The 15,310-nt window shown below is 37.6% G+C and overlaps 1 protein-coding gene across 1 annotated transcript in view; it reads right to left on the bottom strand.

Moving 5' to 3' along the window:
• Positions 1-634: 634 nt before the first annotated feature.
• Positions 635-15,310, bottom strand: part of DCT (dopachrome tautomerase) — a 34,373-nt gene continuing 19,697 nt past the window's right edge. Inside the window, exons 7-8 of the mRNA XM_059996235.1 lie at positions 7,006-7,207; positions 635-3,680 (exon numbers count right to left, since the gene is read on the bottom strand). Coding sequence (XP_059852218.1) covers positions 3,508-3,680; positions 7,006-7,207 — 375 coding nt within the window. The 3' untranslated portion in view covers positions 635-3,507. The remainder of the gene's footprint in view (positions 3,681-7,005; positions 7,208-15,310) is intronic.

Raw genomic sequence — 15,310 nt, forward strand, 5'->3', positions numbered from 1 at the left:
CAAAATTAAAAAAAAAAAAGTTCTACTTTGAGATTCGTTTATGCATTCAAAAAATATTTACAGAGTAATCAGGATGAACAAGGCCCTGGAGAAATAGGAAGAGTTGGGTTTTGCCACTGCATTGAAGAGAGTAGCTATCTCCCACTGAGGGGGCAGGGGGTAGGGGAGGGGAGGTGAATTCGCTCTTTTATGTGCCTGTATCAATTAACCACCACCGTTTTCTAGCTATTTATTTAAAGTGCTTTGATACAATGGCATTGGAGCTGTACAGAGAGCTGTACAACCTGACCTCTAGAAGCTTCAAATCTAGAAGTGGAAGCGAACGCCATGTAACCATTACCTCTATTGGCTCTAATTTCCTTCTTCGGGGCGTCTCCAACGAGCTGACTGAGCTGAAAGGCTCCTCTAGGAGGAGGCTGCCTCCCTAGACAGTGACTTCAAGTGGCTTCCCTACTCACCCCCCACTCCAATTTCAGTCTTTAGACTTTAGACTGTAGGGACATCAGAGGTGACTCTTTACTTGGGAAAAGGGGTAGTATCTCCTTTTCCTGCCTATATCATAGAGAGCTAGGAAGTAGCAGTTGCTTAGAAACTCAATAGAAATTAGAAACACCAGTATATTTAAGAACTTCTTTTTTATTTAATTGAAGTATAATTGATATAAAATATTACACGATTTACAGGTGTACAATATAGTGACTCAGAATTTTTCAAGGTTATACTCTATTTAGAGTTATTATAAAATATTGGCTGTATTATTTCATACCTGACAATTTGTACCTCTTAATCCCCTACTTCTGTCTTGCCCTTCCTCCCTTCCCTCTCCCCATTGGTAACCACTAGTTTGTTCTCTATATCTGTGAGTCTGCTTCTTTTTTGTTTCATTCACTACTTTATTGTATGTTTTATATTCAAAGTATAAGTGATATCATACAGTATCTGTCTTTCTCTGTCTGACTTATTTCACTTAGCATAATGCCGTCCAAGTTTAAGGACTTATTTTCAAAAGTGAAGTAGTTATTATGTATTTTATGTGTATACATAAAATTTCATGTATATATCGAGTGCCAAAAAGATGGGAATTGATGTTCACAAATTAAAAAACAATAGCCCCCAACAGACGAACAATAATCTGCAAAACAATTTTTATTTTCCTCTTGAGTAAGTTTTCTACTTCTTGTTCATGTGAGATTAGAATTATTCATTAGGATTATTATAATTAACAATGTTAAATCCTAAGCAAGACACAAATTTATGTCAAAGAATTTTAGAATTAGAAGAGAATTTAATTCACAAAGGAAAGATGTTACTGGATTTCATTTCACTTTTGAATGTTAGCTTTTAAGAAGCGTTTCTTTTAAAATCATACTTCATATACACACAATTTTTCTAATACTACAGATAGATGCATATAAAGCAATCTGTTCATTTTCTTCAAGGTTGAATATTTCCCCCCATCATTGAGACGTATGGCTGTACAAAGCTCGGTGATATTTTCTGAGTTTATCTGCATAGTATTCACTGTAAGTAAATACCAACTTTTTACTCTACGGGTTTTTTCTACGTTTAGATTTGCTGAAAGGCAGTCGTCATTGATTTATTGTAATGTTAGAAAATGCTAGAAAATTTTATTACTCTAATATGAACTACAAAATTAGGAAACTATTTCTCTTAGGAAGGCATCATAAAACATAATTCTTATGAAAAGTTGCACACACTATAGTTAAAAGGAGCTAAGTGTAAATGGTTAGTCTTTATTTCTGCCGCAGATAGATCTTGCTTTTAAACAAATCTTATGAGAATATGATGTATGAAAATTCTGATATACTCGAAGGATAAGCTAGAGGTGGTTATGTGCTTTATAGAATTATTCGTAATAGTTCGTCCATAAAAAGTAATTTCCCCTGGTGCTTTTAATGCATAATTGATCTATACACAACTTTTCAGGAACATACCTACCACACGCACTTATATCTTCATCTTAAGATATTTCTCTTTTGGTTTAAAAACAGGACGTAAAAATGTGTTCCCCAACAACCTTGAGTTCAGAAAATAAACCTGCCAGAGTGGACCATGTTCATAACACATTGCTGAATTTTCCATGAATTCTATCAAAGGCAGGCATTGAGATCTATGCATGTGGCGCTGGTTAGAGGTCCAAGCAGGGCTTCACCCCATGAAGGACTCTGGGCTGTCTTGATTCTCCTCTGCTGAGCCTACTCTCAGATATACTTTATGAGACTCACTCAAATTCAGTTCAGATTGAGCTCTGTCCATTTCTCTGGCTTCTGCAGTCTTATTCCGGGGAATAACACTGGGTATTGGTAAATCTTGCACCCTCTAGCCCCCCCATATGGAGAAGGCTCCAGGGTGCTCTTAAGCCCCATTCTTCACACACATCCATTCCAGTAGAGAGGAGCTGAAGTGAGTGGACAGAAGGGCCACCTCGGTGGCTTCACTCCTACTGCATGGATACCAGACGTGAACAGATGAAACTGTCTTAAGAGCTCAAAAAACGTTAACTCGTCAGAAGTAGGGATCATCTTGATAAGCCTAAACATTTTCGTAAAGACTGCCTCATTCTCATCTCTCATAATCGGATGATTACTTAGTGGATCCTAGCCATTTCATTCTGAATTGTCATATTTTGTATGGATGGTTTGCTTTTAAATGATAAGACGCAATTAGCATTTGTAAGTAACGTCAGTACAGGGCAGCATTCATGAATGTAAAGTCAACTCTTAAAAATAAGCCAAATGCATGAATAAGTTTTCATCTGAGCCTCCCTAGCAAAGGAATATGGACTCTGGTGATAGCTCTGCTGTTAAGAACTGCAGACTCTTTATAAACTCTGTAAAGTCTAATTTATAAAAGAGAACCAAATTGATCATTCATTCATTCGTTCTCCATCCTGTATGGAAAATAAGGCCTATTTTCATCTTCAAGACCATTTTACAGGCTGGAGAGAACAAGAGAAAAGAAGAAAAAGAAGCTGCAGAAAGATGACCAGGAAGCCACCTAAAATCACAGATGTTTACACCTAAAAGAGACCTTGGGGACTCATGTAGCACCTGCACCTTCCTGCCCCCATCCCTTTACAAATGAAGACGTGTGGGCTGAGAAAGATTTAACCATGATCTTGTTCAGCTCTCAAATTACACTGGCCTGCAAATTTCAATGAATCCACTCTATCGATTTTTTGGGGTGCTCTCAGAACACGAAGAGGCTTAATCAAAATGAGGAATTATTAACAAATACCACCAATCATCAGCAGCTCTACCTTTGTTTGATGGTAGAGACACCCTCAAGCACTTTAGCTTGTTTGTTAGATAAACAAAGCAAACCAGAAACTACAGCTAAGCATCTTCCGTATTTGGGATCACCACAACAGGAGGAGCTATGCCAAAGATCTTCAATGAAAGGAAAACCAGTGAGGATTCGTTTGCTCACTGTCAGTGTCAGAACTAAGCCTTGGCCAGCCTCTTCTCCAGGGTAAGGCGTGAGCATCTAGGCTTCTTCTGTGTATCTCTTCTTGCTTAACTGTGTCTCCATTAAGGGTGTATATCCTTTTCGGACTCTTCTATATTGAAGGAGAAGCAGCAGTGCAAAAAGACCAACCAAAACCACCAGCATCCCCATAAGCACTGAGAGGGTTGTGGTCCAATCTGAAGTTTCTTCAACTGAAATTAAAGCAGAAGAGAAGGGTCTATGATTGGGATTTTCATCGGCTGAATACTCTTAGACAAGGGAAGAATAAACCTATTAGCCTTTCACATGCACTTTTGTTGATAAAGCAAAACTACACTGGCTGGAATAAAATTTATCTTCTCCTTCCTTACCGACTATTTATCATATCCACAATTGTTTTTCTGGAGGAAGTGGGAAATGGCATTCCATTATTTGAATGTAGATTATTGCATTTTAAAAATTTCTTACGATAAATACTTACACAGAATAAACCCTCCAAGGAAGTATATAACTACTTTTGTGAGTTAGAAACTCATTTGTAAAAAAATGCATGCTAAAATGGTATCTGGGGAACTGCAAAATACACAACCTTCAGGTCTAGAAATTCTTCTATTGTCTCTACCTTTTTTATGGGGTGATAAGTGAGTAAGACAAATGAGATTGGTTATTATAACAGGAGAGAATCAATAGCAAGAGCAGAAGGAATTTGGACCCATTTAAATAGTTGTGGATAAAATCTGAATCATCACATGATAAATCCAATCCTCTATTCAAATATATTTTATAAGCACTTTTCCACAAAATTAATGGATTTCCTTTTTTGTTGTTTCCTTAAAAATTATCATATCCTTGGCCAGCTGTTCTTAAATTCAGTTTCTCTGAACTGGGTTCTTGTTCTATACTCTACACTTCTCTAAATGTAAGATTGTCCTTCTAGTTATTTCCCTCCAATCCCACAGAGGACCCTGACTCATCACAATGGTGTTTCTCCAAGAGGATTTTAACTTGTCTCCTCCTGCAGCAATCTGGCAGGATCTATTGCCATCTTCATCTTCTTAAAACACAGATTTTTATTCTGTCATTTCTTGGTTCAGGAGCCAAAAACGATTGCCTTTGTTATTGTCCAAACTCCTCTGCTTAGCTTTTCTTTAGTTACTTATTATTTTTTAATTGTGGGAAAACACACATTACATATGTTTTACCACCTTCACCATTTTTAAATTAAGTTCCGTGACATTAAATACATTCATTTTTGTGCAGTCATCACCACCATCAATCCACAGAAATTTTTTCTCTCGCAAAACTGAAATAGTAATTCCCCAGTTCTCCATTCCCTCCCAGCCCCTGGTAACAACCATCCTACTTTCTGTCTCTATGAATTTGACTACTCTAGGTGCCTCATAGAAGTGGAATCCTAGTTTTTGTCCTTTTGTGACTGGTTTATTTAACTTAGCATAAGGTCTTCAAGGTTCACCCATGTTACAGCATGTGATGGGATTTCCATACTTTTTAAGACTGAATAATATCCCATTGTATGTATCGCCCACATTTTTTTATCCATTCATCTGTCATTGGACACTTGGGTGGCTTCCACCTTTGTCTGTTGTGAATAACACTGCTATGACCAGAGGTGTACAAATATCTCATTACTTGCCTTCAATTCTTTGAGGGTATATATATGCCTAGAAGCAGAATTGCTGGATCGTATGCTAATTCTACATTTAATTTTTTGAGGAGCTGCCATATTGTTTTCCACAGAGACTCCCCTAACATTCCCACCAGCAGTGCACGAGGATTCCATTTTCTCCACACTCATCAACACTTGTTACTTTCTGCTTTCTGGATGTAGAGTGGCATCTCGTGGTTTTTGCCCAGCTTTTAAAGCGCTCAGTAACCAGGCCCTTCTCTCAAATCCAACTTTAATTCACAGTTATCTACCCAAGCCCTCCACTACAACCAGACCTTCGTCTCATGGTCCTCTATATAGACTACATATGTCTTTCACAGCCCTGTTCCCTGCCCTTCTTCAATCTAACATGCTCCCTTCTTTCCCCCTCACCTACCTAAGACCTACCATCTCTTTAATCTAGTTCAAGACCCAGCTCCTTTCCCAAATCCCTCTCTCCCTTCTCCAACCTTTTGTTATAGTTATGTCTCCCCAGGCAGGATTGTAAATTTCTTTGTTAAACCAATAAATGAATGTAATTTGTATCTTCTATTGAGTTAGTGCATTCTGGGCATGTTTAGACTCTTGGTCTGTACCTGTTAATTGGCTGATGTCAGAAGACATGGAAGCATGGTCAAAATGCACATTCCAAACTTTCTGATTATTATTATGTTCAATCCCAGAGAAAAGAGAAAGATTTCAAAGAGATATCCTTAGCTGACCAAAGAACGGAAACTTCAAATCAGTAAGCTGCAGTAGATGTAGAACTGGAAGGAAAAAGAAAGGACAGGGTCCAGGGTCTGAAAGGCTTTGAAAGTTAGAGAGACAGAGAGAGAGAGAGAGAGAGAGAGAGAGACACGTGACCTCAGAAATCATCTTGATTACTTTGCACCAATGGGGAAATGCCACCAGCAGATAGGCCGTATGTTTTGCAGCTTCTTGAAAAATTTAGAGATTTTTAAAATTGTTTTACCTTCCTTTCTCAACCTGTCCTAAGATTCTTTAAATGACACATGGCGCTATACTGGGGCCTGGGCAAATAAAAAAATATAATGCCCCTACCTACACTTATCAAAACATCCTCCCATATTTTGAACCAGGTGGAAAAGCTAACAAAAAACCTACAACTTAAAAACATGACTTCAAAAATTTCATTAAAAAAAAAAAATGTACACATGAAGCCCCGTGCAGCCCAATCTATTGGCAGGCCATTGTCATCTTCACAAACCCATTCAGCAGGTTGGTACTGGCTAACTGGGGGAAAAAAAAAATTGGTCTACTTACAAACTGATGCAGGGGTATAAAACAAACAAACAACGACAGCTGTCTTTAAATTTTTGGTAGTGTATTCATCATAGATTTTTTGGCATGAATTTGGGTATTTGAGAATATTACTCCTTAGCTCAATTACTGAGTTTTTGGCCTGCCCTTGAACTTTGTGCCTGAGGCACCTGCTGCGTCTGCCTCACCGTAAGCCCAGCCTTACCTTCAGGTCCTGCTAGTACCCATCCGTAGGTGGCTAGTGTATTTTGATTTTATTGCTTAGGCATTTCAAACCACGGCCAGTTTTCAATTAATGCAAGTAGAATTGTCAAATCGGGTGTAGATACTTTCCCTGTGAAATAAGTTCTCTTAACAACTTTCAGTTTTCTAAAACAAGAGTCATCCAACCAGTCCCTTTTCTGATGTTTAATCGGTAGTTTAAAGGCTCATTTTGGTAAATATAGATACTCTATAAAATTGCCAATAAACTTAACTAGACCTGAGTACTTCCATTTAAGGTCGTGGTTTACACTAGAAAGAAAGGAAAAAGGAACGATAGCTTCTTTAGAAGATGAACGAATCATGCATTTAGAAGTTGCATTAGTTACCTGGCAGATCAATAGCATAGCTATAGCCAAGCTGGTCTGCAGTTAAAAAGAGTTCCTCATTAGTCACCGGAGGGAAGAAAGGAACCATGTTATACATCCGATTGTGACCAATGGGTGCCAGTTCCTGAGGCCAGGCGTCCACAGGGGGATTGAATCTTTTCATCCACTCGTCAAAAACGGCATCAGTAAAGGAATGAAGGACCTGCAAGACAGTTGAACACGGTGTTAATTAACATTGATAGGTCTGTTCCAATCAGACCAATCTGATTGGAACTTTCTCTAAAATGAAATAGGGTTGGTTCTTCTTTTTTTTTTGCGGTACGCGGGCCTCTCACTGTTGTGGCCTCTCCCGTTGCGGAGCACAGGCTCCGGACGCGCAGGCTCAGCGGCCATGGCTCACGGGCCCAGCCGCTCCGCGGCATGTGGGATCTTCCCGGACCCGGGCGCGAACCCGTGTCCCCTGCATCAGCAGGCGGACTCTCAACCACTGCACCACCAGGGAAGCCCGGGGTTGGTTCTTCTTGACATCAGGAACTTCTTGGTGACATACCCACTGGCATATTTAGTGACGTTTCCAAGGCTGTATGGCATATCTCTCCAAACAGGATTATAAACCCCTTTGTTAAGACAAATGAAAGTTCATGTTGCAGATTTAACATTGGTTTAGGAATATTTGAGGCCTTCAACAAATGCATGTTAATTATTAGGTTCAGGAAAAAAAGGCAAGTGTGATGAGATATATAGTGTAGTCAATATTCAGATGATTTGGTTTTAACAAGAGAGAAAGGAAACGTGTTTACCAGTATTATAATACAAACGGATAGTTAAAAAAAAAAAAGACAGAAAGAAAAGAAAAGAAAGAAAGAAAACATCCAAAATGGGTGTTCAAATTTTTCTCACCAGGAATACCCTTCTATGTGCTCATTTTATAACCCTATCATCTGAATTCTCAGTGTTACACCAGCAAAAGTCTAAAAACATTGTAATGCACATAGTGCTGTTTTATTTTCTCAAGGAAGCTAAGTCCTTTTCAAATACAGCAATTATTACATGTTTTAAAATATTAACAGCAAAATTTCACATTTATAGTCCTGATTTTGCAGCAGGACGTAAATGTGAGAAATCAGCCCCGTGGTTAGAGGCTCTCTTTCACTCCTAGACTGTCGTTCAGGGAGCCCAGGGGCCCTGTCTGCTTTTCCTTCCCTGCTGTGTCCCTAGGGCCTGTCAACCCAGGGTTTGCTGCAAGGGGGAAGGGGGACATTTAATTCAATAAATACTTGTTAAATGAACTCGTTTACCAATTTACCAATTATAGAGCTCGTCAAATTATACTATAACTTGTTATTTGTTTATCAATTTCCCCTAACAAGACCCCTAACTCCTAAAAGCCAGAGATAAGGTCTTTTCATCTTTGAAGTTTTAGACTTAGCATACAACTTGGACAGAGTAGATGCTTAATAAGTTTCTGTTAGCTGATGACAGTGCCATGCAAATTAGTTTTATATTTTGTACAATTCAGCCAAACAGGCCTCTTTCTAGCAAGTGCTATTTCCCTCTGTCTGCAATCCTGCTCCTTCTGTTTTCTGGCATCAGAGTCTTTCAAGACAAGCTCAGTGGTCCCTGTACTGAGACATCTTCCCTGACTGCCCTCTTTTTTTTTTTTTTTTTTTTTGCGGTACGCGGGCCTCTCACTGCTGTGGCCTCTCCCGTTGCGGAGCACAGGCTCCGGATGCGCAGGCTCAGCGGCCATGGCTCACGGGCCCAGCCGCTCAGCGGCATGTGGGATTCTCCCGGACCGGGGCACGAACCCGCATCCCCTGCATCGGCAGGCGGACTCTCAATCACTGAGCCACCAGGGAAGCCCAGTCTGACTTCTCAGTCCTTTGCACTTCTTAACCCTTTTAATTGCCTTGCCCTTCTGGCTTGTATTACTGTTGTTTATTTAGTAGATAATAGTTTCAAATCTTACCCAAAGTTTCTTGTAGTTAGTCCACCCATTCAGGCAACAGTGAGAGCTTTCTACATTCAGGATAGTAAAAAGAATCAAGTGATTTACTGAGGGGATTTTTTTCCTGAATGGACTTTTAAAGTTCATGGCAGAGACAATCATGTTAAAAACCAAAACATCAAATTGTAAGACCTGGGCTTTCACAGAGAGAAAGGATTTTCTGAGTTCTGAAATCTTGGCTTTGAGTAACAAAATTTAAACCCCGGAGGAATAAAGGCATAGAGTTTATCGCATGAGCAACAACTTGAGAAGAACACATGATAATGCTAGTGACCAATGTTTCCCACAAGAAGAGTTCAGAAACAGTTCATCTTTGAGAAGGGGCCTCAGCCCTGGAAAAGGAGCTAAGTGTTAGTTGTTGGTGTGGGTCCCAGAAAATAATATCACATGCCCTAAATCCTGGAAACTCCACATAAGGTTAAGAGGTTCCCAGAGAGGGCAATTGTGCTTCCTTCTCCAGGCGTAGCCTCGGGAGCCTGCCAGCCTCAAACAGAAGTTTTGCCTCAAGCGTGGAGACCAAGCAATAGATGTACAGTGTCTAAGTGTAGCAAGCACTGTGGGTTGCTTACCCAATAGCCTTTCTCTGCTTCTTCCACAGTAACTTCCTTTGTGTTTGGGGTGAAACAATGTGTCAAGTTATCCATGAGACTTAACTGCAAGTCATTGCATAGGACTTCTAGGGCATCTCGTTAAAGGTGGTTGTCTCGCTTAAAAGTGTCCCCTTTTCATTTTCCATCTCTGCTTGCTGCTTCCTGGTACATGGATGTGATGGCTGAAGCCGCAGCAGCCATCTTAGCAGCTAGCAAGCAAAGTTAAGAAAAGAAGCCACTCACCAAGGATGGTAAAACAGAAAGACAGAAGGTGTTCATGATGACTGGAGCTACTATACCAGCCCCGGACCGCCTGCCACTAGAGGTCTTTTACACAAAGAGAAAAATAAACCTCTTTTTTGTTTAGGCTTCTGTAATTTTGGTTTTCTGTTTTAAGCAGCTGAACCAAATGCTAAGGGATACACAGAAAAAGGGGTGTACCAGAATGTATTTTCCAAGCAAGGCCATACAGCATCTCTTGAACTTTTAGATACTGTCTGAGTTCAAGTGAGAGATCAAATTGTGATTTACGAAAAGAAATAAGAGACTCTCAGGGCATAGAAAGATGCAGATTTAATGCTGTAAGAGGTAAATAACTGGGTGAAAGCACTAGAATTAACCCAGCACAAAGTGTAAATAATTAAGGAGGGAACAACACTCTAAAACAATTCATAATTTGGAGAAATAACAGGGGAAGAGTAAGAAGGAGAGATTATAGGTCTCAGAAGGGTTGTTAAACATTATACAATAAAAGCTCTAGTAGGAACTACACACAGAGTACCCAATTTATAGAATGTAGTAAAAAAAAAAGGCCAGTGTGTGCCAAGAAGATGCAAAAAAGGCAACAGACAAAATGCTGTGAGCAACAATATATCCAGAGGCTAGAAAGAGAAGTAGTGCAACCTGGAGACTAGGTATTTTTGATGAAGTTGTGAACATTGTTCCTCAACGAAATACCCTGAATTGCTCTTGAGAAACTAATGATATGTTTGTTGGACACAGGTTGAAAATAAGCTAAGTTAATATCTCTATAAAGGCCAAATGTAATTTGATGATAATAAATAAAAACAGAACAAAGTAAAAGTAAACTGTTGTTGACTTATATCTGCTATAGAGATTCATAGTTACATTTTGGCATTAATAATTGAGTGCTTCAGGAATGAGGTTACAAATTTCGGTATAAAACTTATTCTATCTTGTTCCAACAAAGTGTGGATAGGTACAGGAAGAAAAAAAAACCCCACTAAATTTCAACTTGCGAGGCAGTATTGAAGAAAATGTGATTACATGGGCTTTCGAGGTAAAAATTTTTAAATGTAACCCTTGCAGAAGAAAGCAACTGATCGACAAATGTTGTGCTTACAGGCATAAAGAAACTTAATAAAGTACAGGGAAAGCATGCATGCCTTTCTCAAGATCATTGGAGGATAAAGTTACTACCAAACTTAACCTTCATTTAAATGGCTGCAAATTCAGATTGCGGCCACATGGAATCTCGTGATGACAAGAGAAGAGTATCTGTGCCTGGAGGAACGTTACTATCGAAACCTGAGGCTGACTGAAAACACATCTGTACTTTATCAAAGACCAGCTCACTGTGGTTTTCACCACTTGAGTTCACGAATTACTATCCAGAAGATGTCATTCATAATCAGAGTGGATCTTATTGTGGTAACATGATGATGCTCTGGTCCTCTAAGAATTCATATCTGAGCATTTAAAAGTCACATGATAGACACACAGTTCCATATGAGAAGCTCTAATTTAAAACTTAAGTTAGAAGTCACAAGTAAAAAGTTGGGTCCGAATTTCTAAATGAGAGAATTCCTAATGGTAACTCGTAAAAAGCATAGCTAACCATGCTTGTTATTTTATGGTATCAATAATATTTGTTTATTCTTGCCTTGTTCTGTCAAGGATTTGAAGCAGTGTATAGTCAGGATGTTGATTTTACATACCTAAATAAACCATATGCAATAGGCATGAAATAGTTACACAACACCCAACTTCTACTTAGCTGACTAAGCTCTCCCACAGGGACATGAGTACTCCATAGACGGCACATTCAGTGAGAGAGAAGAAACAACCAGAGAAAATGGGCATTTGAATAATAATAGTCTCCCGGGCAGTGCTCAGCCCGGATGGTGCGTGTTTCCCGTTTTGCTATAATTTTCTCTCCCTATCCTTTTCTACCCACTCTCTCACTGCATCCTGAGCAGACAGAATAGAAGGTATTTTTCAGGCATTTTGGAGGAGTTACATAGGGAAAGCACCCTTTCTGCACAAAAGATTTGTATAATAGCATTGGATACAAAATATACATATGTATACATAAAATTATACAGTATACACTGTATATAAGATATGATAGCATGCATATAAGAAGAAATATCAAGAGCATTAGGAACTCAGTTGCTATACCTTGAGGAAGAAAGCTTGTAGTTTAAGCATTAAATTTTGAACAGATGCAAACAGAGAACACAGGAGAGTTCTGCTATTAGTATATCAATTTAAAAGATGTGATGTATGCTGAACTGCATACATCATAGGCAGACAATACAGGTTGAAAAGAGAGGACCAGGGTGATGTTAGCAGAGATTCTAGAGAAGAACTGAGATACTCCCAGGCCATTCAAGACTAAGGGACCACCAAAGCTCTAGGAGAGAGGAACTCAAATGAATGCTAGAACCATCCTAGATTTGTATATAAATTATGGTTTGCTGTTATACTACTTAATTCATCAATAATGAAGTGTATATAGTTCATCTCTTAGTTACAGGTTTAGTTCTTCTCAGTACAGTATGTGTTTATCCTTATAAAGTCTAGAGTTGAAAAGAACCCCTTCAGCTCCATTTAGCCATTTTGCATGTACAAGTTAAAAATCAAACCATCTCTACAAATTATTGTGTATAAAATCAGCCACAAGGATATATTGTACAGCACAGGGAATATAGCCAATGTTTCAAAATAACTATAAGCGAAGTATAACCTTTAAAAATTACGAATCACTATATTGTACACCTGTAACTTATGTAATATTGTACATCAACTATACCTCAATAAAAAAAGAGTAAATAAGAGTATATCATGATACAATGTGGTGCACACTTCAGTCAAGAGTATTTCTTGTACCTAATTAAATATTATTAGAGCTTTTCAATTATTAAAAATAAAATGAAATAAAATAAAACCACCCAGACTGAGCCTATAGAAACCCTGCCACCCTGGGAGCTCCTGCCCAAGCAAGTGGCCAGCCACCCTTTCTGGCACCTCAGCTCTTGTAAAATTCACCAAGATGTTATGCTACTTAGGAATCAGTGGCTGTCTATCTCAGTTATTTAAAAATACATATATTAAATAAGTAAATGTGGCATTTTAAAGTCATGAATCCTTACTCATGACAAAACCAATGCCCTATCTTTTCAAAAGTCAAGGGAAATTATTCAGACCTGCCTCACCAATTAGTGTTAATTCCTATCAACATGATCTAACAGGACAATGTGTCCTCAGCTATAATGAAAGCAACTGTGAAGTGATCAAATTAGAATTGTCTAAACTGACAAAAGGCAAAATTGTAGCTGGAAGACTCCACGTGGGGAAATTTTTGAGGAGAAAACTTTTCTTATAATCTCTGCTCAGCCACTTACTAGTTCATCTGATGTACTCAACTCTTAGCCTCTCTGAACTTTATTTTCCCCATATTTAAAATGAGGAGAGTTGTTTACCAGACACAGTTTGTGAACTTAAAGGACTATGTTTGCATGGCATCTAGTGTAGGGACACATTAATAGATGCTCAATAATTTATTGCACATCAACTAAGTACTAACCACTAAAGAACCTAACCACTGTTCCGGAGATTGGATATTGTATCAATGATCACATTAGCTTCCCTTAAGCTAGTGAAATTTAGAAAATACATCTTTATATGAACAGAGTATTAGGTTTCCAAGAAAAATAAAATATCAAAAGAGGATGTTGTATTTGTTACTAGCTTACATAGAGAATAAATCATTTAACTAATTCTCTTAAGAACCTTTAGTTTTTTTTGCTCTCCCAGAAGTCATTATCCTACATGAACATGCAGATCACAGAGAAGGAAATGCAAATGGTTCTTCAAATAAGTGAAAAGATGCTGAACTTCACTTAGAAGAAAGGAAATGAAAATTAAATTCATTGAAATATTTTCACTTATCACATTGGCAAAGATGAAAAAGTGTAATAACATACCATATTAATGAGAAAGAGTCGGGGAATTGTCCCTCTGCTACATAGCTGGTCGGAGAAAAAAATCATTCAAACTCCCAGAGGGCAATTTGGCAACATCTATCAAAATTTCAAATGCGTTTATTTAACTTCTGAGCCCGTGATTCTATCCTCTTGACTTATCTTACATGTTCATTTATTGCTGTATTGTTTGTAAAACAAAAGATTAGAAACCACCTAAACATCCATCAGTAGGAGACCAATTTCAGGAAAAATTCATGCTACAGGATACCATGAGGCCTTTAAAAAAAAAAGTGTTTAGAATAGGTAAAAAAACAAAAACTAAAGAGTAAAACAAAGTCTCAAAAGTCTCTATAGTATGCTGCCATTTGTATAAAAAAGAGAAATATTATACATAAATATATGTGCTTGTATATCTATAAAATATATCTGGAAGAATAGGGAAAAATGGGAATGGATAGCTGGGAGGTGGTATTGATACAGGGACTTCATTTTGTGCCTTTTACATTTGAACCTCTTATAATGTTATAATTTTTTTTAATTAAAAAATTTAGGAAACTATGTAACAACCTAAAAATGTGTGCATTATATTGGCAACTGTATAAACATATAAGAATATGAAACAAAATAAGCAGAAATATTGAAATGAAATTATGGACATCTAAAAACTTTTTTGCCAATATTTCTGCAATTATAAATCATTAAACCATTAATACATTTAAAATTGACATAAAACAATGTTATTTTAATTACTCAAGCTATTACTCTATGACTTTTTAAGAAAGATAAATATAATAGACCCATTTTTAAGTGTTTTGCTCTTGATGGGAGAAAAGCAATGTAAGTGCTTTGCTCTTGATGGGAGAAAAGCAATGTCCTATATACTTCTTTTGTAAAATTTCAACTAAACTCATACTAACTCAGAAGTATTTTATATTTGCTACTATGACCTATTAATTTTAGTCATTTTATTGCAGCCTAGAAAGGTAGAGTCTGATAAGGTCTTACAGGCTTAACTTAGTGTGATCCATTAGATCTTTGTTTTTAGAAACTCATTTTCTCTTTTCTTGGTTTATGTTCTTAAATTCCTTTCTTATCCAAATGATTGTCATTGTTAAGAAATACAAATAAACAACAAGGTTTTACTGTATACCACAGGGAACTATATTCAACATGTTGTAATAATCTAATAACCTATAATAACTAAAACGGAAAAGAATCTGAGAAAGAATACATACAATATTGTGTTAGTTTCAGGTGTGAAGTAAAGTGATTCAGTTACATATATAATATATACAATATTATATGTAAATAAATTGACTATAGCTCAATAAAAGAAGAAAGAAATACAAATGGTAATAAGGATGCTTGTGTGTCCTAATTCCATTTAGAATTTCAGCATATAAGGTGAGGAACAGACACATGAGCTATTCAGTGAGTACTAACCATGCAAGCTATGAGTCTCCTAGCTACTGTGGAAT

Source organism: Delphinus delphis, chromosome 18 (assembly GCF_949987515.2).
Source record: "Delphinus delphis chromosome 18, mDelDel1.2, whole genome shotgun sequence".
NCBI classification, from domain to species: Eukaryota; Metazoa; Chordata; class Mammalia; order Artiodactyla; family Delphinidae; genus Delphinus; species Delphinus delphis.